We start from the raw sequence: 24,833 nt of genomic DNA, 5'->3' as shown, positions 1-24,833 counted from the left end.
TTCATCTTCCTCTGGGTAACTCTGGAAAATTCCCACATTTCCCCGCCACTTAGGATTGTACTCAACACTCTTTGTGAACTTAATGGACTTAGAATCAGTCATCCATACCCTGTATGCACCTTTTTCATACCCCATGAACAAACCATGTGCCCCACGCTTCCCAAGCTTGATGCTCTGTGGGGTGTGTACCCACATGTCAGAACCAAATATTCTCATGTGCTTGACGTAAGGTTTCTTACCAAACATCTTCTCATAGGGAGTACAACCAATAGGTGATGACAGTGTCCTGTTAAAAGTGTAAACATACGAGTTCAAAGACTCCCCCCAAAACTTCTCAGGGAGATTGGCATCATGCAACAATATTTTCAGTCCTTGCAGCAACGTTTGCTTTGCTTGCTCACAAATCTCCCATGGAGATCCAGGACTTGAGAGGCTATGCTGGATTCCCTTCTCAGTCAGGAAAGCTTCAAACAGCCGAGAAGTGAATTCAGCCTCTCGATTAGTAAACAAACAGCCAATGTGTTTACTGTGAACATTCTCCAACCATGCACAGAATGCCTTGAACCTAGGAAATGCTTCCGATTTCTGCTGGAGGATAAACACATGAATGTACCTGGAAAAAGAATCAATCAGAACCATGAAGTACCTTGCTCCACCCACAGAGGGCGCAAGTGGACCAACCAGGTCTGCGTGGACTAGCTGATAGGGTTTGGAAGCCTGTCTGCTAGACTCCTTGCCTTTTGGAGCAACCTTCACCTTGTTCTCTGCACAAGATACACATTTCATGTGAAACTTACAGGGCTTGATGTTCAAACCCTGAACCAACTCAGGCATCTTGCATGAAGAACTTTGTTAGTTTGTGCAACACAACAAGAATCAACATTTGACACAGCAACAGCATTGTCATCATAAGTTATACAGAACAAGCCATCTATAAACTTTGCATGCAAAATGTCCTCTTTGCCTTTCCTGATGACACAGACGCTCCTCTTGAAGGAAATCTCAAAGCCACGCCCAGTCAGCTGTGGGACACTGAGCAAATTGTCTGCAGAACCTGGAACATAAAGTTCATCTCTGATGGTAGTGTGCAGACTTGCCAGTTTCACAGTCCCGACTTCTGCAATTCGCAACGTCTTTCCATCAGCCTGGTGGATCTCTCCGTCTTGAGGTGTGAAGGAGATAAAAAGGTGCCGATCCTTTGTTAGATGGCGGGTGGCTCCAAAGTCAATAACAAATCTGGCCTTGGCCTTTGGAGCAGCTTTTTCAGCAAGCAAAACCTTGTTTTCCACCGGCGTGGGCTTTTGCTGCTTGCCCCCCTGCTCCTGGCCATCAAACTTTCCTTCGGCTTTTGGAGAAGCAGTGCCAGCAAACAAAACCTTGTTTTTCCCTGGCTTGGGCTTTCCTTCCCCCCTTCTGCTTCGGGCCATCTGCAGGCATCTGTCTCTGTTTACTTCTGGCCTTCTGGCCTCTGCAAATACGATGACCTTGGTTCTCATGAGAAACAGAGCTCTCAGCTGCCGACTCCTTGGCTCCCCCTGGAGGCTGGAATGCTGCCTGGGATGACATCACAGTCAGCTCCCCCTGCAGCTTGCAACCGGTGCCCTCGGCATCTCTGCATTCACTCGCATTCTGGGAAACAGCCAGGACCTCCGACGCAGTCAAACTCTGGGCTGGGATGATTGGCAGACGGGCTACCTTCAAAGCATTCCACATCTGACGTGCAGTCGTGTTGCCAGCTAGCGTAGCAATTTCCTCCAGAGAGACGGACAAGACTATTACGTCTATGGCCCTTGAATCTTGGGCCTTCCATCTATCTGTCAGAGGAACTGGAGGGGCTTCACACACAGTATGCCACACTCCAAACTGTCATAGTAGACTCTCACACCATCATCTGAGGCTAGGAAAAACTCCATCCCAGGTTTTTACTTGAGCCGTAAGCCTTTATGCCTTCAAAAACTTCTTATCTCGGCAGCTCATTAATCACGAAGCCTCTGGCGCGGATCCCAGGCCAATTAGGCCAGCCGGACATCAAAGGCTCTGTGCCGCGGCAACAGAAAAGCCTTACTTTCGCTTTTTCCCACACATACCTCACAGCAGTCTTTTGCAGTCTTACTCTCCTGTAAGTGCCGTGAATCTGCGCCCGAAACCTGTTGTTGGGATACTGCCAGGGAGACAAAGGCCATCATGCCTCCACGTCGTCTCCGTTGCGATCCATCGATCTCCCGTAGATACAGTATCAGTCAATTAGCGACACGAAGCCTCAGAAAAAGCTTGCCACATTCCAGAGCTCTAGTGCACGCTCTATCAGCAGAGTTCGCACAATGAAAGATGCACTCAGGAGAGCATATTTACAACTTTATTCAGCGTTGGTCAGAACAAAGGAAAAAACATGACTGCCTGCTTCGATGTCTCAGGCACAGAGAGAGAAACGAAAGCAATAGACAAAATATAAACTTCCTGTGAACAGGAAATACGCAGACTCTGTGACTCACAAAGCCTGCTCCCTTTTAAGGTGGAACGGAAATATCCTAACAGTTCACGGGTTCAACAGATTACTTTTAACTATGCTCATGTGCACTTACCAGATGGCTGGTTCTTCACGTGTAATCAAAGAAGTTATAATTACATTCCCGCCAATTTATGTGATGCTCAGTGCTGCCTCAGCAGACTGACGTTGGTCATGCCTAGTCGCTCAATTTAAAAAAAGAATAGGCAGAGGATGTCAAGCTCTACTTCAGGAATGTCTGCTGGAGATCTTTACGTGATACATGAACACATGCAGGACAATGGAGAGGATACAATACCTCTACTACCTTAACCTCTACTATCTTAAGCTCTTACAAAAAACTAAACAATTTTATTAAAAAAAATTAAATAAATGAAAAACGGTGAGATGTGGTGGTCACGTGGGATTGCTATGAGGAATTATGAAAAATGTAGCAAGCCATTGTGTCAGCAATGAATGCATTGCTTTGACTGGGCTTGAGCCATTTTGACATGATTCCTGATCGAATCCCACAAGCCTCTGCACTTCTGCCATTTTCTTCTCTCTCTGCCTGACAGTCACGTATAGAGCATTTTACACAGACCAGTTGTTCACCATGCATCCTGGGCCATAAAGATAGGAGATAGCTTTGATGTAGCTTTTGTTAGTTTAGGTAGATCTTAAGGGCCAGGAGATGATAAAAATGCCTATCTTTCCTTGCCAATTAAAAAAGGACAAGGAGGTGATAAAAATGCCTATTTTTCCTTGCCGTCCTTCCTCTCCTGTTTACTGCCTGTTTATGACCTCTGGGGTTTGCTAAATGCATTCCTCCTTGATTCCTGTTTTATTTACCCTAAAACATGTATGCATGCTCAATTTAGTTCTTTGTAGTTAAAAAGGATTCCTCTGATCTGACTTTGTCCCACGTGTGGATGTTTTTGAAATGCTCAGAAGAAATCTGATTGGTTCTTGCAAATGCTGTGTTAAGAGTTAACATTGGTATAAAATCAAACAATAATGAAATTACCTCCTGAAAACAAGTCAGGATCAAATTAAAACCTAGTTAGATGGCTTACCGTAGGATTAGGGTTGGGAACAGTAAACGCTCATCAGGCCCAACTGTTTATGCTGTTCTTATATGGGCCTGGGAGAATGCTGGGAGACCTCTTTTTTCATACTAGTTCTTATACAGACTTTGGTTTCCATGTATCTGAAGAAGGGCACCTGCACACGAAAGCTTAGACCCAGAACAAACTGAGTTGGTCACTAAGGTGCTACTGGACCATTTTTTTTCTTTTGTTATTTCTATGATGTTAGCCCAGGCTTCCTCAACCTCGGCCCTCTGCTGTTTTGAGACTACAGTTCCCAGTATCCCTGACCACTGGTCCTGGTAGCTAGGGATCATGGGAGTTGTAGGCCAAAAACATCTGGAGGGCCGAGGTTGAGGAAGCCTGTGTTAGCCGCTCTGAGGACAGCTTTGGCAGGGGAAGGCGAGATACAAATGAAATGTATTATGGTTTCATTATTATTACATTGAAAGGACCCAGCCTCATAAGTAACTTTGTCTGCATCAAAAACTGGCAAAACTATATTTCTAAGTTTGTCTGGAATGGGAAAAAGCCTAGAATACAATACAAAATACTTATAGATACTAAAGATAAAGGAGGCTTCTCCCTTCCAGACCTAAAATTGTATTATGAAGCTGTTTGCATCACGTAGATTTGGGACTGGATAAAATTAGAGAGCGATGAAATATTAGATTTGGAAGGACATGATAATAGATAATAATAAATTTTATTTGTACCCCGCCCTCCCCAGCCGAAGCTGGGCTCAGGGCGGCTAACAACAATCAAAATAATCCAACATTCTAAAAACCTTTCATTATAAAAATTAATTAAAATCAAATTGATGGCAACCATTAAGCAAAATTCTGTGCAGATTGCCAGCGGAGGGGGTCAGGCTGGGCCCTGACCAAAGGCCTGGTGGAACAGCTCTGTCTTACAGGCCCTGCGGAAAGATGTCAGGTCCTGCAGGGCCCTAGTCTCTTGTGACAGAGCATTCCACCAGATTGGAGCCGCGGCCGAGAAAGCCCTGGCTCTAGTTGAGGCCAGCCTAACCTCTCTGTGGCCTGGGATCTTCAGGATGTTTTTATTTGCAGACCGTAAGTTCTTCTGTGGGACATACCAGGAGAGGCGGTCCCGTAGGTACGAGGGTCCTAGGCCGTATAGGGCTTTAAAGGTTAAAACCAGCACCTTAAACCTGATCCTGTACTCCACCGGGAGCCAGTGCAGCTGGTATAGTACCGGATGAATGTGATCTCGCAGCGAAGACCCCATAAGGAGTCTCGCCGCGGCATTCTGCACCCGCTGGAGTTTCTGGGTCAGTCTCAAGGGCAGCCCCATGTATAGCGAGTTAAAATAATCCAGTCTGGAGGTGACCGTCGCGTGGATCACAGTGGCTAGGTCAGGGTGAGAGAGATAAGGAGCCAACTGCTTAGCTTGGCGGAGATGAAAAAATGCCGCCTTTGTTATAGCTGTAATCTGCGCCTCCATAGAGAGGGAGGTATCGAAGATTGCACCCAAACTCTTAACGGAAGATGCTGGCACTAATTGCACCCCCGCAAGAGATGGGAGTTGCCCCCTCAATCCCATATCGCCCCGTCCCAGCCAGAGGACCTCCGTCTTCGAAGGATTTAACTTCAACCGGCTCCCACGTAACCATCCAGCCACAGCTTCCAGACATCTGGTCAGTGTGTCTGGGGCCGATTCAGGATGGCCATCCATCAACAGACAGAGTTGGGTGTCATCGGCATACTGATGGCAACCCAGCCCAAAACTCCGGACAAGCTGGGCGAGGGGGCGCATAAAGATGTTAAAAAGCATCGGGGAGAGAATCGCACCCTGAGGCACTCCACACACCAAGGAGTGGCGCGATGACAATTCCCCCCCAAGCGCCACACTCTGTCCCCGACCAGAGAGAAACGAGTGCAGCCATTGAAGGACTGTGCCCTGGATCCCCACGTCGGCAAGGCGGTGGTCCAGGAGTTCGTGATCGACCATGTCGAAGGCTGCTGACAGGTCTAGAAGAATCAGCAGCCCCGACCCGCCTCGATCCAGCTGCCTGCGGAGATCATCTGTTAGGGCGACCAGAGCCGTCTCGGTCCCATGACCAGCGCGGAAGCCGGACTGGAATGGATCGAGAGCCGATGTTTCATCCAGAAACCTACCAAGCTGTTCAGCAACCGCTCTCTCAATCACCTTACCCAGGAATGGAAGATTCGAAACCAGGCGGTAATTGGATAGATCTAAGGGATCTAATGATGTTTTCTTTAAGAGCGGACGCACCACTGCCTCCTTCAGTTCCCCTGGGAATATCCCGGTGCCAAGGGACAAATTGATATCACCCAGGGGGGCCCGCACCTCGTCTGGACACGCTCTAATCAGCCAAGACGGGCACGGGTCAAGAGGACAGGTGGTGGGCTTTCCAGCTCGGAGAAGTCTGTCCACATCGGCTGGGGATATCCGGTCAAAGTGGTCCAATACTGGACCCGAGGACAGTCAAGGGGCCTCCAGTTCCTTTATTGTATCCAAATTGGCAGGGAGGTCATGGCGGAGCAACAGGACCTTCTCCGCAAAAAAGCTCGCAAATGCCTCACAGCTGTGTGTCAAATTGTTATTTAAATTTGGCTGTTCTTCAAGGGACGTTAAAGGCCTAATTATACTAAATAATTGCGCCGGGCGAGAGCTAGCGGAGGCAATGGAGGCCGAGAAGTAGGACTTCTTAGCGGCCTTCACTGCCATCTCGTAGGTTTTCATAAAAACCCTATAAGATGTTCTTGAGGCTCCGTCACGGGCACCCTTCCATACTCGCTCTAGCCGTCTGAGGTCCCGCTTCATTTTCCGAAGCTCCTCGGTAAACCAGGGAGCCCGGTTTCTGCGGGGTCGCAGTAGGCACCTAGGTGCGATCTCATCGATGGCTGCTAGGAGCTGGATATTCCAGCCCTCCACAAGCTCAATGAGTCACCAGGGGGAGCAAGGTCCCGCAAGGCCTGACGGAATCTATCAGGGTCCATCAGCCTCTGCGGGCGAGCCCAAATTGGCTCGCCACCTAAGCAGGGTTGGGGTGGAAAATCAATCCTGGCTTTCAGAGCGTAGTGATCAGACCATGGCACCTTCATCGAAGGAGACATGATCACATCTATACCGACGCCAAAGATCAAATCCAGCGTATGGCCTGCTTGATGTGTGGGGCCTGAAACAAACTGGGAGAACCCTAGTGTTGCCATGGAAGACACCAGGTCCAGAGCCTGTGAGGAGGGAGTGGCATCAGCATGGATGTTGAAGTCCCCCAATACCAATAGGTTAGGGAACGCCAAGGCCCAGCCGGCCACCGCCTCCAGCAGGCCTGACAGGGTGGCTGCTGGTGCGCTAGGTGGCCGGTACACCAGCCAGACAGCCAAGCTCACCTCGGAGCCCCACACTAGGCCAACACATTCAATGCCGGGGATTGATGGCGATGGTAGAGCCCTGAAAGAGCAATCTTCCCGGATTAATAATGCCACCCCTCCCCCCCGGCCCACAGTCCGCAACTGGTGGAGGACGGAGAAACCCGGGGGCGCCATCTCTCGTAAGGTAACAGTTTCCCCTTCGCGCACCCAGGTCTCCGTCACACAAGCCAGGTCAACCCCCTGCAAGGTGAAGAAATTTCGCAGGGTGGCGCTTTTGTTGCCTATAGACCTGGCATTGCACAACACCAGTGACGGAGGTGAGTAATCCTTGCTCACCCTACCCTCGTCCCTCGGGATGGGGCGCAGATTGGAAGGGGTACGAGCATATCCGTATTTGCTTGGCATTCATATTTATGGTATGGGAAAGATAAAAAACACAAAGGTTTTAATAATCATATAATAAGAAAAATGCTTATAAAAGTATGGAATAAATATAAAGATTTTTTAGAACCCAAAACTCCATGGTGGCTCTCACCAGTGGAAGTATTAGCATTACAGCCTCTTTGTAAGAGAGAGAAATGGCTGACGTACAGAGAATTATTAATAGAGGCTTAAAAAGGGTTAAAGATGAAAGAATATGAGGAACTAAAGACTACATTGCAAAGTTGGTTACATCATAGACAATTGAACGAACAGTTTAAGGAAGACAATAAAAAAGGTTTCAGCTACACAGTGTCAAACTTTCAAGAAGAGCTAATTGAGAGTGATATGAAATTACTAAAAAAAATGTATAATCTTCCGTTATATGGGGAAATGCTGGATGAAATGGTAAAGTCAGCACAAATAAAGTGGACTCAGGATTTAGGTCATAATATACAACTGGAAGATTGGGAAAAGATGTGAAAGGTGAATTTAAAATTTGCAGATTGTATCTTATTGAAAGAGAATTATATGAAAATGATGTATGATGGTATACTACGCCAGAGAAAGTGGCAAAAATGTATAAAAGGGATCTAAAACCTGTTGGAAATGTAAAGAAAAATATGGTACATTTTATCAAATGTGGTGGGAATGCAAAAGGGTTAGAAATTATTGGGAAATGATATATAATGAATGGGGGGGGAATGCTTAAAAAGACTTTTGTAAAGAAACCAGAAGCATTCTTCCTAGGAATTTTAGATTAAGATTTAGAAGGGAAAAAAAGGAAATTATTTATGTATGCAACAACAGCTGCAAGAATTATATTAGCACAAGCTTGGAAGACAGAAGAAATACCAACGAAAGAATAATGGCAAGGGAAACTTCTGGAATATGCAGAACTGGCAAAATTAACAGATAAATTACATGAAAAGGATAACAACGACTTTAAAACGAGAAGTCATTAGTTTGCATCAGGTGTCCTACTGGGAAGACCCAGTTTTCTGAGTGCATGTTCTGGAAATTGGGCAATAGGGGCAGTACAGGATTCCTTTTGGTGTACCGACCTCCCCGCTGCACCAAGGATTCCCTGTCCGAGCTGCTTCAGGTCGTGGCGGATGTTCTCCTGGAGACACCTAGTTTGGTTGTCCTAGGGGATTTTAACATCCACGCCGACACGACCTTACAAGGGGCCGCTCGGGACTTCGTGGAAAGCATGGCCTCCATGGGGCTGTCCCTGAATAAGTTGGGCCCAACTCATAGTCATGGACATGCCTTAGACCTGGTATTCACCTCTAGTGACGTGGGTGATCTGACACTAAGTAAAAGTGAAACCAAAGAAGTGCCATGGTCAGATCACTTCCTGGTGCAACTGGACTTCTCCGCGACCCTTCCCCTCTGCAGGGAGGTGGGACCGATTCGGATGGTCCGCCCCCGCCACTTAATGGATCCAAATGGTTTCCAGAGAGGGGAAGGGGATGCTTTAGCCCATGTTGATGGCCTTTCAGCTGATTCCCTGGTGGCCCGCTGGAATGCGGAGTTAACCAGGGCGATCGACTGTCTGGCTCCAAAGCGCCCTCTCCGATTGCATGGAGCCTGGACAGCCCCGTGGTTTTCTTCGGAGCTGAGGGCAATGAAACAATTGCTGAGACGGCTAGAGCGTCGGTGGCAGAAAACTCACTCCGAATCTGACCGGACACAGGTTAGAGCTCAACGTCGAGCCTACCAAGTGGCGATAGCGACGGCGAAGAAGACTTTCTTCATCGCCTCTATTGCATCTGCAGAAAATAGTAGCAGGAGACTCTTTCAGGTGGTCCGCAATTTAACGGAACCACCTTTACCACCGGGGCCTTGTAAAGACCCCAAGATCTCCTGCAACGATTTTGCAAAGTTTTTTGCAGATAAAACCACTCATATTCGGAGGGAGCTAGACGCCACCGTGGGAGCAGGGCTGGGGCGGGAGACTGCTAGAGCCCTGTCTGGTCAAGTTGCATGGAATCGATTTCAATCCGTTACCCCCGAGGATGTGGACAGGCTGCTTGGACGCGTGAAACCAACCACCTGTCTCCTTGATCCTTGCCCATCCTGGCTAATAAAAGCAAGCCGGGAAGGGCTGGACAGAGGGACAGGGGGCGGGCTGGTGTGGAGGACTCCCTGGTCCTGAATAAGGTAACTGTGCCCCTGAAGGACCAGGTGCGTAGCCTGGGAGTCATTTTGGACTCACAGCTGTCCATGGAGGCGCAGGTCATTTCTGTATCCAGGGCAGCTGTCTACCAACTCCACCTGGTACGCAGGCTGAGACCCTACCTGCCCGCGGACTGTCTCGCCAGAGTGGTACATGCTCTAGTTATCTCCCGCTTGGACTACTGCAATGCGCTCTACGTGGGGCTACCTTTGAAGGTGACTCGGAAACTACAGCTAATCCAGAATGCGGCAGCTAGACTCGTGACTGGGGGCGGCCGCCGAGACCACATAACACCGGTCTTGAAAGACCTACATTGGCTCCCAGTACGTTTCCGAGCACAATTAAAAGTGCTGGTGTTGACCTTTAAAGCCCTAAACGGCCTCGGCCCAGTATACCTGAAGGAGCGTCTCCACCCCAATCGTTCTGCCCGGACGCTGAGGTCCAGCACCGAGGGCCTTCTGGCGGTTCCCTCATTGCGAGAAGCAAAGCTACAGGGAACCAGGCAGAGGGCCTTTTCGGTAGTGGCGCCCGCCCTGTGGAACGCCCTCCCATCAGATGTCAAAACGATAAACAACTACCTGACATTCAGAAGACTTCAGGGAAGTTTTTAATGTATGATATTTTAGTGTTTTTCATTTTCTATGGAAGCCGCCCAGAGTGGCTGGGGAAACCCAGCCAGATGGGCGGGGTACAAATAAATAATAATAATAATAATAATAATAATAATAATTAAAAGAGAATGGGAACCATTTACGGAATATATGAAGAAGCAACACAATTGGACTCACTGGCAGGGTTTGAATAAACAAACACAATTGTATATAACAAAAAGTAAGATTATACGTATGGGGGAAATTTTGGGAAACAACACACAGGGTGAGTAATATGGAAATAAAACAAAATGGGAATATGAGGGAAGTCCAGGGGAGGGGGGGGGAATATGGAAAATTGTTAGAGAAATATTGTTAGAGGATGTATACATGGAAAAACTGATAAAAATATTTTTAAAAGAAAAAGAAAGAAAGGCCCCAGCCTCCTACCTGTCCAGCCTGCGACACTGGAAGTGAATGGATGAGAGCAGCAACAGGACACCGGTGTTGTCGGGCTCCTGTCTCCACAGTTGCATGCAGTGCCTCTCAGCCGCTTCGAAGTCTCCCGCCTGGTACTCCCGGTGAGCCAACTCTGCCAGCCCTTGGAAGGAAAGCAGACGTTTTGTTGGTTCTGAAGGATCACCAAGACATTCGGATGGGGGGAAAACAAAAAGTTAGAAGAGGGGAGCCAAAAGCCGACAGACAGCGGTGTGCAAATAAAAAGGCGCAATGTCTGGCGTGATGCAAAACCCCAAGGGGGTCTGTAGGGCGAATGCAAACAGATCAGCTAAACGTCAAACTACAATTCCCAACATCCCTGACCACTGGTCATGTTAGCAAGGGATGATGGGAGTTGTAGTCCCCAAACAGCTGGAGGGCCAAGTTGGGCCATGCCTGATCTAGAGCAGTGGTGGCCCAACTCGGCCCTCCAGCTGTTTTGAGACTACAATTCCCATCATCCCTGACCACTGGTCCTGTTAGCTAGGGATCATGGGAGTTGTAGGCCAAAACATCTGGAGGGCCGCAGGTTGGGGATGCCTGCCTTAGACCAAGGTTGCAGTCGCCAAAACGGAATATCTAGTTGTCATTTGGGGGCAAAAAGGCTCCAAAGTCTTATTTTTCAAATAATGGAACAACTGTGATTGATTCTGAGCTCAACATCTGGCTAGTTCATTTTGTACAAAGATTACCATAATAAAAGACAAAAGTGGAAAAGATCTAACAGAAGCAGAAGACATCAAGAAGAGGTGGCAAGAATACACAGAGGAATTATACCAGAAAGATATGGATGTCTCGTACACCCCAGGTAGTGTGGTTGCTGACCTTGAGCCAGACATCCTGGAGAGTGAAGTCAAATGGGCCTTAGAAAGCACTGCTAATAACAAGGCCAGTGGAAGTGATGATATTCCAGCTGAACTATTTAAAATTTTAAACGATGATGCTGTTAAGGTGCTACACTCAATATGCCAGCAAATTTGGAAAACTCAGCAGTGGCCAGAGGATTGGAGAAGATCAGTCTACATCCCAATCCCAAAGAAGGGCAATGCCAAAGAATGCTCCAACTACCGCACAATTGCACTCATTTCACACGCTAGCAAGGTTATGCTTAAAATACTACAAGGCAGGCTTAAGCAGTATGTGGACCGAGAACTCCTAGAAGTGCAAGCTGGATTTAGAAGAGGCAGAGGAACCAGAGACCAAATTGCAAACATGCGCTGGATTATGGAGAAAGCTAGAGAATTCCAGAAAGACATCTACTTCTGCTTCATTGACTATGCAAAAGCCTTTGACTGCGTCAACCACAGCAAACTATGGCAAGTTCTTAAAGAAATGGGAGTGCCTGATCACCTCATCTGTCTCCTGAGAAATCTCTATGTGGGACAAGAAGCTACAGTTAGAACTGGATATGGAACAACTGATCGGTTCAAAATTGGGAAAGGAGTACGGCAAGGCTGTATATTGTCTCCCTGCTTATTTAACTTATATGCCCCTGTAACTGGGTGTTGCCCAAGGCTGAGCCAACATCCTGCCCACCCGTGGCAGAAAAACCAGGCGAGACTTGAACCCCATAATGTGTGCTGCAAAAAGAGAGAAAGAGACAGGCAGCTTGCATGGAACAGAGAGGGAGGGAGGGAGGGAGAGCTGATAGTAGTAGTAGTAGTAATAATAATAATAATAATAATTTATTATTTCTACCCTGCCCATCTGCCTGGGTTTCCCGAGCCACACTGGGTGGCTCCCAACATCAACATCATCATCACCATCATCACTTAATTTAGGGAAGCTTTTGGTATCTGAAGGACTATTGTATTTTACTATTTTGTTGGAAGCCGCCCAGAGTGGCTGGGGAAACCTAGCCAGATGGGCGGGGTATAAATAATTATTATTATTGTCATTATTATACCCCACCCATCTGGCTGGGTTTCCCAAAAGAAGACGCAGAGCAAACCATGTGACCAAAGAACTGCGGATTGGGATGAAGGGGAAATTGCTGTCAGAGAAAAGGGCAAAGGCCCAGTTAAATTCAGGTTCAAATGCTCTGCTGTGAAGCGACAGACCAGTAACCGTCGCTCAACCCAACCTCCCAGGGTTGGCGCGAGGGAGCAAGGAGCAGATGGAGAACCATGTAGGCTGCCCCCTGACCCCTTTATAGGAAGGACAAGAAATAGGCAAGCAATAAATAAAATAAAATAAAATAAAAATACAATGTTGATCATGAGCTAGCTGAATTGAGAGGCATAGGATTCAAGCCGTATGGAGCAAACTTCACATATGCCACTTACAAAAATGCTCATTTCTGTTCCAGAAAGGCCAACAGGTTGGTTACATTTAGGGCACAATGGTCACTCACGTCGTAAAAGATGAAACTTGCAACTTACGCACATTTAACCTGCGCACATTCAGCTTGCCAGGCTTGGCTAATTATTATTATTATTATTATTATTATTTCTACCCCGCCCATCTGGCTGGGTCTCCCAAGGCACTCTGGGCAGCTTCCAACAAAAGATTAAAAATAATTAAAACATCAGTCATTCAAAACTTCCCTAAAAATAAAAAATTGAAAGGGCCATGTGTCTGGGTAAAAAGCCTTTGGCAATCCCACTCTCTGTCGAACCCAAGGTGGTTTCACAAGCCAACGTAACCCCCAAGTTAAGTTGAGAATCGCCTGTATATAAAGAATTTTTCATTTGGACATTTTGAATCGTTTTCCAACTGAGATCAAAGTTCTAGTGGTTGACATTCGGACATACACCAAATACTGACCACGGACTCGTCTCTTTCTTCCAGGCAGTGTAAAGGTACACCAATCCCCACCCTTACCTGTTTAGAGAAGTTTTGAATGACTGATGTTTTAATGTCTTTTTAATCTTCTGTTGGAAGCTGCCCAGGGTGACTGGGGAAGCACAGCCAGATGGGCGGGGCAGAATTAATTTATTAGTAGTAGTAGTAGTAGTAGTAGTAGTAGTATTGTTGTCATCATCATCATGAGATTCTGAAATGTGTCCTGAACAGCGTCTTGTTGCTGCATTATTATTATTATTATTATTATTCCTACATTCTCTGCTGCTCCTGGAAGGGGCACCTGCCCCTGAGAACGGGCTTCATAGAACCCCTGACTGCAACTGCATTTCAAACAGGTCAGTTTCTTTTGTTCAAAAACAAAAGAAATCAACACACTGTAGTTAAATGAGAATATGCAAGGAGCAGATGGCTTCTTAAGGAGTTGGGACTCAATGTATGCTTCTCTGTAATTTTCCTTTCAAGCCGGCAGCTTATTACGAGGTCAGCAGTTGACACCTAAAGCTGAATTTCTATTGTGTAGACCTATTTTTTATTTTCATGTGCTGCCAATGACCAAGCACAGCACTCAAGTAGGATCTGAGATTTAGACTACACCACATTCACATGTCACACATAGGACCTTTGCAAGTAAACCACCCAGTGCCGGATTTATGTATAAGCTAAACAAGCTCTAGCTTAGGGCCCCACTCTCTTGGGGGGGCCTCAAAAAAATTGAAGAAAAAAAACCTGGATGTACATTTCCAAAAGAGAAGATAAAAAACAAATAAAATAAAACCGACATACAGCAAGTGTTTAGTGTTGTGTTGGCTCCTATTTGTGATGAGCAAGTGGCTTTAGATACCCATCACCATATTTTTCGCTCCATAAGACGCACCTAGTTTTTAGAGGAGGAAAACAAGAAAAAAAATATTCTGAACGAAATTCTGAATGAAACAGTGGATGTATGATTTTTGTGGTTCATGCTGTGGCCACAGACATGTGATCTGATGGTGAATTTGGGCTGACCCAATGCAAAAATCCTGAGGATCCATGTGGATCCGTGCTTTGCAACCATGTTTTTGCGCCATTGCGGCCCCACGCAACAGTGGGTGCGTGATTTTGTTTTGGTGCAGGCTATAGCCATGGACATGCTATGTGATTTGATGGTGAATTTGGGGTGACCCAATGTAAAAATCCTGAGGATCCATGGGCTTTTACCTTCCCCCTCCCAGGCAGCCTCTGCTAGCATCCCTTATCTCTCTCCGGATCCCACCATCAGCTGCTTCCTTTCAACACTCCCTTCCCTCTTGTTTGCCATAGTGTCTTTTCCTTAGCTGGAGAAGTTTTTTGCTCCTCCTTTTCTTTTAATTTCTCTCCTTATTGCTTTAGTCTTCCTGCTTCCCCCCTTTGCAAGTTTGCTGTCTTTACCTCCCCCCTCCCAGGCAGCCTATTCTTTCTCCAGCGTCCCTTATCTCTCAGCGGCTTTGTTTCAACACCCACTTTCCTCTTTCAAAAAAAAAAAGAAAAAAGAAAAGCAGCATGATCTGCTTTTTGCCCTTGGGCAATTCGGCTCCAGGAACCACGCATTCGCTCCATAAGACGCACAGACATTTCCCCTTACTTTTTTGGAAGAAAAAAAGTGCGTCTTATGGAGCAAAAAATACGGCAGGTCCATAAGTTACCATATAGCATATATTCAACACAAAAAACAGCAGCAATTGGTTGTGGGCAAAGGACAGCTGGACATATCAAGGGCCCCATTACCTTCAGTAGTTTAGGGCCTTATCAAACTTAAATCCGCCCCTCTATCAATCAATCAATCAATCAATCATCTATCGCTCTATCTTATGCCTGGTCTAGTGACAACAACTGGTAATGATTATTAATTTATTATTAGATTTGCCAAAAGAAAGGCAACCAAATTCAGGATGAATAATGTAATTAACTTCCGGAATGACATCACAAGAACAGGAAAGGACGTGAAATGCATGGAAGCAAAATTGAAGTTTGTAAAAAACCATTGGGCGGGCGGGAGGCTCAGCAGAGCCAAAGAGATTTCGTATGAAGACATGTTGTCATGCAATGCGACTATATGTAAAATGAATAAAAAATATTTTTAAAAAGATGGGCGGGGTATCAATAATAAATTAATAATAATCACCAGTTGTTGTCACTAGACCAGGCATAGGCAACCTCGGCCCGATGTTTTTTCAGACTACAATTCCCATCATCCCAGACCACTGATGTTGTTAGCTAGGAATGATGGGAGTTGTAGTCTCAAAACCTCTGAGGGATCCAAGGCGGAGACCCCCACCGCGGACCGGCCCTCTCACCGTCGGGAGCCAGGCCTACGGACCCCCCCCCCGCCTCCTCCTCCTCAGTCCGACACCGAAGGAGAGGCTTCCTCGCCTCCCAGCGCCCGGGGACTCGCACGCTCCTCGCGGTTCCCTCCTGAGGGGCGAAGCGCTTCCTTCGCCGCCGCCGCCAGTACCTGTGCTGTCGGAGACGTTGCCCACGGAGGTCGCCATGTCTCCGGCGACAAGGCTCGGCTCCACGTCCGCCGGGGGCAGCGACGACTCACGAAATGGCGGTCGGGGACGCGCGCGGAGGGGGACGCTAGCCTCGGCCGGATCTTCTTTTGACAAACTAGTCCCTCCCTTTCCGCGCCTCGGGGCGGGGCGACGCGCTTCCCTGCCGCCGGAGGAGAAGTCGGAAAGAAGAAGGGAGGCGGGACGCCGAAATAGCCTGGGCTGGAGGAGCCGAAACGTCCGCCGAGAGGGGAGGGCGTTCGCGTGTATCCCTCCGCCGCGCAAAGGTGATACACTGCGGTAATTTGATGAGGCGCGCTTGCGCCATGCAGGACAGTCGCCTCGCCTAAGCCAAAGAAATGTGGGCGCTTCGGGGAAACGCTCGCCTCCCCTCAGCGAAAGTAAGGCTGAGGCGTGTCGCGCAAGGGCCGGGGCGGGGAGGGGGGGGGAGAGCGGGAAAGATGGCCGAGGGCTGAGGCTTTTCCAACCTTTGGCCCTCCATATCTTTTTGACCTACAACTCCCATGATCCCTAGCTAACAGGATTAGTGGTCAGGGATGGTTTTATTTGGGTCTGGGTAAAAGGCGGATCTACACGGATCCTCATGGATCCTACACTTTTAAAAAAATAACTCCAACAAATTCAGTGTCAAATCACACCTAAGAAGGCACGGCTACAAACTGGGCTATAAAAAGTGTGGATCCAACACTTTACCCCGCTGCAGCACCACAAAAACAGGGATCCGAAGCACGGATCCTCAAGAATTCATATGATTTCTTCATTCAAATTAAATAAAACCACCATGATACTGTAGACTATGTCTTACTCTGTAGACAGCATCAAAAAATCATGCATGCACTGTTTCGTGGAGCCACAGGGGCGCAAAAACATGGTTAAAAACACGGATCCTCATGAATCGTCATGATTTTTGAACTAGATCAGCCCAAAGTCACCATCAGATAAAACATCATGGCCATGGACACAGCATTCACCGCAGAAAATTCGAATCCACGGCTTCCTGGCCATACCGTGGCCCAAAAACGTCGTTATGTAGCACGGGTCCTCATGAATCCTTATGGTTTTTGCACTGCGCCACCCCAAACTCACCGTCAAATCACACATCATGTCCAAGGGCACAGCCTCCACCACAAAAAACGCAGATTCAAGGATTCCTGGCCATACCGTGGCCAAAAAACGTGGTTTTGAAGCACGGATCCTCATGGTTCCTCATGCTTTTCGCATTGGGCCACCCCAAACTCACCGTCAAATAACACATCATGTCCAAGGGCACAGCCTGCACCACAAAAAACTCAGATCCACGGCTTCCTGGTCATACCGTGGCCGAAAAACATGGTTCCAAAGCATGGATCCTCATGATTGTTACACTACATCAGCCCAAAGTCACCGTCAAATCACACATCATGGCCAGGGAAACAGCCTGCACCACAGAAAATTCAGATCCACGGCTTCCTGGCCACTCCATGGCCGAAAAACGTGGTTTTGAAGCACGGATCCCCATGCTTTTTGCATTGAGCCAATCCAAACTCATCGTCAAATAACACGTCATAGCCAGGGACACAGCCTGCACCACCAAAAACTAGGATCCATGGCTTCCTGGCCACTCCATGGCCCAAAAACCTGGTTTTGAAGCACGGGTCCTCAAGGGTCCTCATGCTTTTTGCATTGGGCCACCCCAAACCCACTGTCAAATCACACATCATGTCCAGGGGCACAGCCTGCACCCCAAATAACTCAGATCCATGGCTTCGTGGCCATACCGTGTCCAGCCCCAAGTCACCCTCAGATAAAACATCATGGCCATGGGCACAGCATGCACCACAAAAATCATGGATCCACTGCTTCCTGGCCATACCGTGGCCCAAAAACGTGGTTTTGGAGCATGGATTCTCATGGATCCTCACGCTTTTTGCATTGGGCGACCCCAAACTCAGAGTCAAAATACACATCATATCCAAGGGCACAGCCTGCACCACAAAAAAACTCAGATTCAAGGATTCCTGGCCATACCGTGGCCCAAAAACGTGATTCCGAAGCACGGATCCTCATGGATCCCCATGATTGTTACAGTAGATCAGCCCAAAGTCACCGTCAAATCACACATCATGGCCAGGGAAACAGCCTGCACCAGAGAAAATTCGGATCCACAGCTTCCTGGCAACTCCATGGCCCAAAACGTGGTTTTGAAGCATGGATCCTCACGCTTTTTGCATTGGGCCACCCCAAACTCACCGTCAAATCACATATCATGCCCATGGGCATAGCCTGCACCACAAAAACCACGGATCCACAGCTTGCTGGTCACTCCATGGCCCCAAAACTTGGCTTTGAAGCACGGATCCTCATGGATCCTCATGCTTTTTGCATTGGGCGACCCCAAACTCACCGTCAAATTACGCATCATGTCCAGGGGCACAGCCTGCACCACAGAAAATTCACATCCACGGCTTCCTGGCAACTCCATGGCCCAAAAACCTGGTTTTGAAGCACGGATCCTCATGGATTCTCATGCTTTTTGCATTGGGTGACCCCAAACTCACCGTCAAATGACGCATCATGTCCAGCGGCACAGCTTCCACCTCAAAAAACTCAGATCCACGGCTTCCTGGCCATACCGTGGCCCAAAAACGTGGTTCTGAAGCACGGGTCCCCCATGGATCCTCATGTTTTTCGCATTAGGCCAAACCAAATTCACTGTCAAATCACATGTCAGAGCCAGGGGCACAGCCTGCACCACAAAATTTACGGATCCACGGCTTCCTGGCCACTCCATGGCCCAAAAACCTGGTTTTGAATCACGAATCCTCATGGATCCTCATGCTCTTTGCATTGGAATAACCAAAACTCACTGTCAAATTAGGCATCATGCCCATGGGCACAGCCTGCACCACAAAATTCACGGATCAACGGCTTCCTGGCCACTCCATGGCCCAAAAACCTGGTTTTGAAGCACGGATCCTCATGGATCCTCACGCTTTTTGAATTGGCCCACCCCAAACTCACCGTCAAATCACACATCATGTCCAGGGGCACAGCCTCCACCACAAAAATCAGGGATCCACGGCTTCCTGGAGACTCCATGGCCCAAAAACCTGGTTCTGAAGCACGGATCCTCATTGATCCTCATGATTTTTACACTAGATCAGCACAAAGTCACCGTCAGATATCACGTCACAGCCAGGGGCACAGCCTGCAACACCAAAAACTAGGATCCATGGCTTCCTGGCTACTCCATGGCCCAAAAACCTGGCTTTGAAACACGGATCCTCATGGATCCTCATGCTTTTTGTATTGGGCCTATCCAAACTCACGTCAAATCACATATCCTGCTCATCGGCATAGCCTGCACCACAAAAATGACGGATCCACGGCTTCCTGGCGAAACCGTGGCCCAAACACGTGGATTTGAAGCACGGATCCTCATGAATCCTCATTCCTTTTGCACTGGGCCACCCCAAACTCACCGTCAAATCACGCATCATGTCCAGGGGCAAAGCCTGCACCACAAAAACCACGGATCCACTGCTTTCTGGTCATACCATAGGTCAAAAACGTGGCTTTGAAGCACGGATCCTCATGGATCCTCACGCTTTTTGCATCGGGCCACCCCAAACTCATCGTCAAATCACGCATCATGTCCAAGGGCACAGCCTGCACCACAAAAAACGGATCCATGGCTTCCTGGCCACTCCATGGCCCAAAAACCTGGTTTTGTTTTTTTTTGTTTTTGTTTTTAAATAATTTTTATTTAAGTTTTGAACAACGAAGAAAGAAAAAGAAAAACATACACAATACATATCTCAAAAAAAAAGAAAAAAAAAGATTACAAAAACACACAAAAGAAAACACAGTTCAACAATAAAAAACAAAAAGCATAACAATTAAAAACAATATCTCTTTTCCATTTCCGTTTTTTTAGTTTACTTATTTTCTGGACTTCCTCATACCTCCCTCTTTTGTATTCCAATCCAAATTGTTTGTCCAGCAATTTCTTTTCAACTTTTTTTTTAATCCCAATCTTTAACTTTAATATAATATTGTAATATATATCTTCAATTTCTTTAAACCTGATCTTTAATCTTAGTATAATATAACGTTAAAATTTTCCCTCTTAATTGTCAGATTTCCATTTCTTTAAACATCTTTAGTCCTAATCTTAATCTTAGTCTATCATTAACTTTAACCTGTACAGCTGGAAACCGCTTATTTTCAGTCCAACATCACTCTAGCATTCTTTAATTTTACAGTGTTTCTGAAGATAGTCTTTGAATTTCTTCCAATCTTCCTCCACCGACTCTTCTCCCTGGTCACGGATTCTGCCAGTCATTTCCGCCAGTTCCATATAGTCCATAAGTTTCATCTGCCATTCCTCCAGCGTGGGAAGTTCTTGTGTCTTCCAATATTTTGTGATGAGTATTCTTGCTGCTGTTGTTGCATACATAAAGAAAGTTCTATCCTTTTTTAACACCATTTGGCCGACTATGCCCAGGAGAAAGGCCTCTGGTTTCTTAGGGAAGGTATACTTAAATACCTTTTTTAATTCATTATATATCATTTCCCAGAAAGCCTTAATCTTTGGGCACGTCCACCAAAGGTGAAAAAATGTACCTTCAGTTTCTTTACATTTCCAACATTTGTTATCGGGCAAGTGATAAATTTTTGCAAGCTTGACTGGGGTTATGTACCACCTGTATATCATTTTCATAATATTCTCTCTTAAGGCATTACATGCCGTAAATTACCTGTGGTCCACAACTGTTCCCAGTCAGCAAACATAATGTTATGTCCAGTGTCCTGTGCCCATTTAATCATAGCCGATTTTACCGTTTCATCCTGAGTATTCCATTTCAGCAGCAAGTTATACATTCTTGACAAATTCTTAGTTTTGGGTTCTAACAGTTCTGTTTCTAATTTTGATCTTTCCAGCTGGAAGCCAATTTTCCTGTCCAATTTAAATGCCTCCATTATCTGATAATAATGAAGCCAGTCTCGCACTTTGTTTTTTAGTTTCTCAAAACTCTGCAATTTCAGTCTATCTCTGTCTTGTTCCAAAATTTCCCAATATTTCGGCCATTTGACCTCCATATTGACCTTTTTCAAGGCTTTCGCTTCCATTGGTGACAGCCACCTTGGGGTTTTGTTTTCTAGCAAATCCTTATATCTTATCCAAACATTAAATAGCGCTTTCCTGACAATGTGGTTTCTAAATGCTTTATGTGCCTTGACCTTATCGTACCACAAATATGCATGCCATCCAAATACATTATTAAAACCTTCCAAGTCCAAAATGTCAGTGTTTTGAAGAAGTAGCCATTCTTTCAACCAGCAAAAAGCTGCTGATTCATAGTAAAGTTTAAGGTCTGGCAGGGCAAATCCACCTCTTTCCTTTGCATCCGTTAGTATTTTAAATTTTATTCTGGGCTTCTTGCCCTGCCAGACAAATTTAGAAATATCTTTCTGCCACCTCTTGAAACAATCCATTTTGTCCACAATAATAATAATAATAATAATAATAAATAATAAATTTTATTTATATCCCGCCCTCCCCAGCCGAAGCCAGGCTCAGGGCGGCTAACAACAATCAAATAATCAAAAAATCAAATAATCACACAATCTGCAAAGTTTGGAACAAAAACAACATTCTAGGCAATACATTCGTTTTTATCGCAGCAATACGGCCTAGCAGTGAAAGCTTCAAATTTGACCAAATTTCTAAATCTTTTTTCACTTCGGACCAACATTTTTCATAGTTATCTTTAAATAAATTCCCATTTTTTGCTGTCATGTTAATCCCCAGGTATTTAACTTTCTTAACCACTGTTAAACCTGTCTCATTCTGAAACCTCTCTCTTTCAAACGGTGTTAAATTTTTCTCTAAAACCTTGGTTTTTGACTTGTTCAATTTAAATCCTGCCACTTGACCAAATTCTTGAATCAGTTCTAAGACCCTTTTAGTACTAGATTCTGGCTCCTGTAACGTCAATACTAAGTCATCTGCAAACGCTCTCAATTTGTACTGTTTAGTTCCGACCTGTATACCTTTAACCGACTGGTCCCTTCTAATCATATTCAGCAAAACCTCCAGAACCGAAATAAAAAGAAGTGGGGAAATAGGGCAACCTTGTCGTGTCCCTTTTTCAATTTTTAGTTCTTCCGTCACAACATTATTTACAATTAATTTAGCTTTTTGTTCTGAATAAATTGCACCTATACCATTCTCAAAACCTTGGCCTACCCCCATACCCTGGAGATTCTTCTTCATAAAATTCCAAGAAATATTGTCAAAGGCTTTCTCCGCATCTACAAATATCAAAACTGCTTTGGTGTTTATATTCACTTCTAATTTTTCCAAAATATCAATTATATTCCTCAAATTGTCAGACAAATGTCTTCCTGGGAGAAAGCCCGCTTGGTCTTTATGGATCTCTTCCATCAGCACTTTCTTGAATCTCTTAGCCAAAATATCTGCAAAAATTTTGTAATCCACGTTCAATAACGATATAGGGCGGTAGTTCTTAAGCTGTGTCTTTTCAGACTCTGTCTTTGGTACAAGTGTAATATATGCTTCTTTCCACGACTCTGGTGCTCTTTTCCCCTCCATTATTTCATTGCAGACCTCTTTCAAAGGTTGAATTAACCATTCTTTTAAGGATCTGTAGTATCTAGAGGTCAAGCCGTCTGGTCCTGGAGATTTACCCAATTGCATGTTTTGAATGGCACCTTCTATTTCTTGTTCAGTTATTCTATGATTCAAAATTAATTTATTTTCTTGAGATATTTTTTGTAATCCATTTGTTTTCAAAAATTGGTCTAAGTCTGTTTCTTTCAATGGCCCTTGAGTATATAATCGTTTAAAGTACCTCTGGAAACAACTTCTAATCTCTGCAGGGTTCTGTATGTTTCTTCCTTCCACCTCTAAGTTCGTAATCGTATTTAATTTTTGTCTCTTTTTCATTTGCCATGCTAACAATTTACCACATTTATTGGCCGACTCAAAAGTCTTTTGTCTCATTTGTTTAATTTTCCATTCTATTTCCTGATTCATCATTTTCATATATTGTACTTGATATAGCTTTAACTCTCGCAGAATCTCTTGAGATTTGGGAATTACTCTCAGTCTTTTTTCACATTCCTTTATTTTGTCCATTATCTTATCCTTCTTCTCATTTTGAGTTCTTTTCTTTATTGCATTCTGTTGTATTAAGAACCCTCTCATAACTGCTTTACTAGCGTCCCAGATTACTCTTTTCTCCACGTTGGTACTAAGGTTTATCTCAAAGTAGTCTCTCAAAGTTTTTTGGGCCTTCTTAAGGAATTCCTCATCTCTAAATAAGGTGTCATTCATCTTCCATCTGAAGGAGCCAGTTGGTGTCAGTCTGATTTCCATCTTAACAGAATTATGGTCGGAGCAAATTTTCGGGCAGATTTCCACCTTTCTTGTCTTTGGTGCCATTCCTCTAGTTATCCAAATTTGGTCAATTCTTGTCCATGTCATTTTGGCTTCAGAAAAGAAAGTTCCCTCTTTAGCCATGGGATTTCTTATTCTCCAAATGTCCACTAAATCCAAGTTGTCTGTCATGTCAAAAAAAGTTTTCGGTAGTCTACCATCCTTGGTGACTACCTGTCTTTGTGCCTTGTCCATATATGTAGATAATGTTTTTATATATTTTAAAGTGTTTTAAAGGTGTTTTTACTTTTTACTTTATTGTACCACCGTGAACAGTGGTTTTTATCTATGTATTTTTATTTTGTTCTGCTTTATTGTGGTTTGGGGTGGGGATTGGTTTTGTTTAGGTATAATTGTTTTCGGTTTGGTTTGTTTTTCTGTTTTTCAAATGGAGGCTTGTATGAGGCTTGGGATTGCTACCGTGGAGGGGCGAGGGAGGTATGGTGGTGGGGGCAGATGTTATAGGCGAAGGGGATCGAGATACAGATATGCTCGTACCCCTTCCAATCTGCGCCCCATCCCGAGGGACGAGGGTAGGGTGAGCAAGGATTACTCACCTCCGTCACTGGTGTTGTGCAATGCCAGGTCTATAGGCAACAAAAGCGCCACTCTGCGAGATTTCTTTACCTCGCAGGGGGTCGACCTGGCTTGTGTGACGGAGACCTGGGTACGCGAAGGGGCAACAGTTACCTTACGAGAGATGGCGCCCCCGGGTTTCTCCGTCCTCCACCAGTCACGGACTGTGGGCCGGGGGGGAGGGGTGGCATTATTAATCCGGGAAGATTGTCCTTTCAGGGCTCTACCATCGCCATCGATCCCCGGCATTGAATGTGTTGGCCTAGTGTGGGGCTCCGAGGTGAGCTTGGCTGTCTGGCTGGTGTACCGGCCACCTAGCGCACCAGCAGCCACCCTGTCAGGCCTGCTGGAGGCGGTTGCCGGCTGGGCCTTGGAGTTCCCTAACCTATTGGTATTGGGGGACTTCAACATCCATGCTGATGCCACTCCCTCCTCACAGGCTCTGGACCTGGTGTCTTCCATGGCAACACTAGGGCTCTCCCAGTTTGTTTCAGGCCCCACACATCAAGCAGGCCACACGCTGGATTTGATCTTTGGCGTAGGTATAGATGTGATCATGTCTCCTTCAATTAAGCTGCCATGGTCTGATCACTACGCTCTGAAAGCCAGGATTGACTTTCCACCCCCACCCTGCTTAGGTGGCGAGCCGATTTGGGCTTGCCCGCAGAGGCTGATGGACCCTGATAGATTCCGTCAAGCCTTGCGGGACCTTGCTCCCCCTGGCGACTCATTGACTGAGCTTGTTGAGGGCTGGAATACCCAGCTCCTGGCAGCCATAGATGAGATCGCACCTAAGCGCCCTCTGCGACTCCGCAGAAACCGGGCTCCCTGGTTTACCGAGGAGCTTCGGAAAATGAA

The 24,833-nt window shown here is 46.1% G+C and overlaps 1 protein-coding gene across 2 annotated transcripts in view; it reads right to left on the bottom strand.

The window, feature by feature from the left end:
- LOC308467730 (UDP-N-acetylglucosamine--peptide N-acetylglucosaminyltransferase 110 kDa subunit-like) overlaps positions 1–16,005 on the bottom strand; it is a 153,280-nt gene extending 137,275 nt beyond the window's left edge. The window contains exons 1-2 of one of the 2 annotated variants that reach the window (XM_080989418.1): positions 15,898–16,005; positions 10,575–10,725 (exon numbers count right to left, since the gene is read on the bottom strand). In XM_080989418.1, coding sequence (XP_080845544.1) covers positions 10,575–10,725; positions 15,898–15,934 — 188 coding nt within the window. In that variant the 5' untranslated portion in view covers positions 15,935–16,005. Of the gene's footprint in view, positions 1–10,574; positions 10,756–15,897 lie in introns of both variants that reach the window. The other variant, XM_080989417.1, reaches the window with a different exon arrangement.
- Between the last annotated feature and the right edge of the window lie 8,828 nt (positions 16,006–24,833).

Source organism: Podarcis pityusensis (assembly GCF_964106645.2).
Source record: "Podarcis pityusensis genome assembly, chromosome: W".
Lineage (NCBI taxonomy): Eukaryota > Metazoa > Chordata > Lepidosauria > Squamata > Lacertidae > Podarcis > Podarcis pityusensis.
This window is presented reverse-complemented; position numbering and strand designations above follow the sequence as displayed.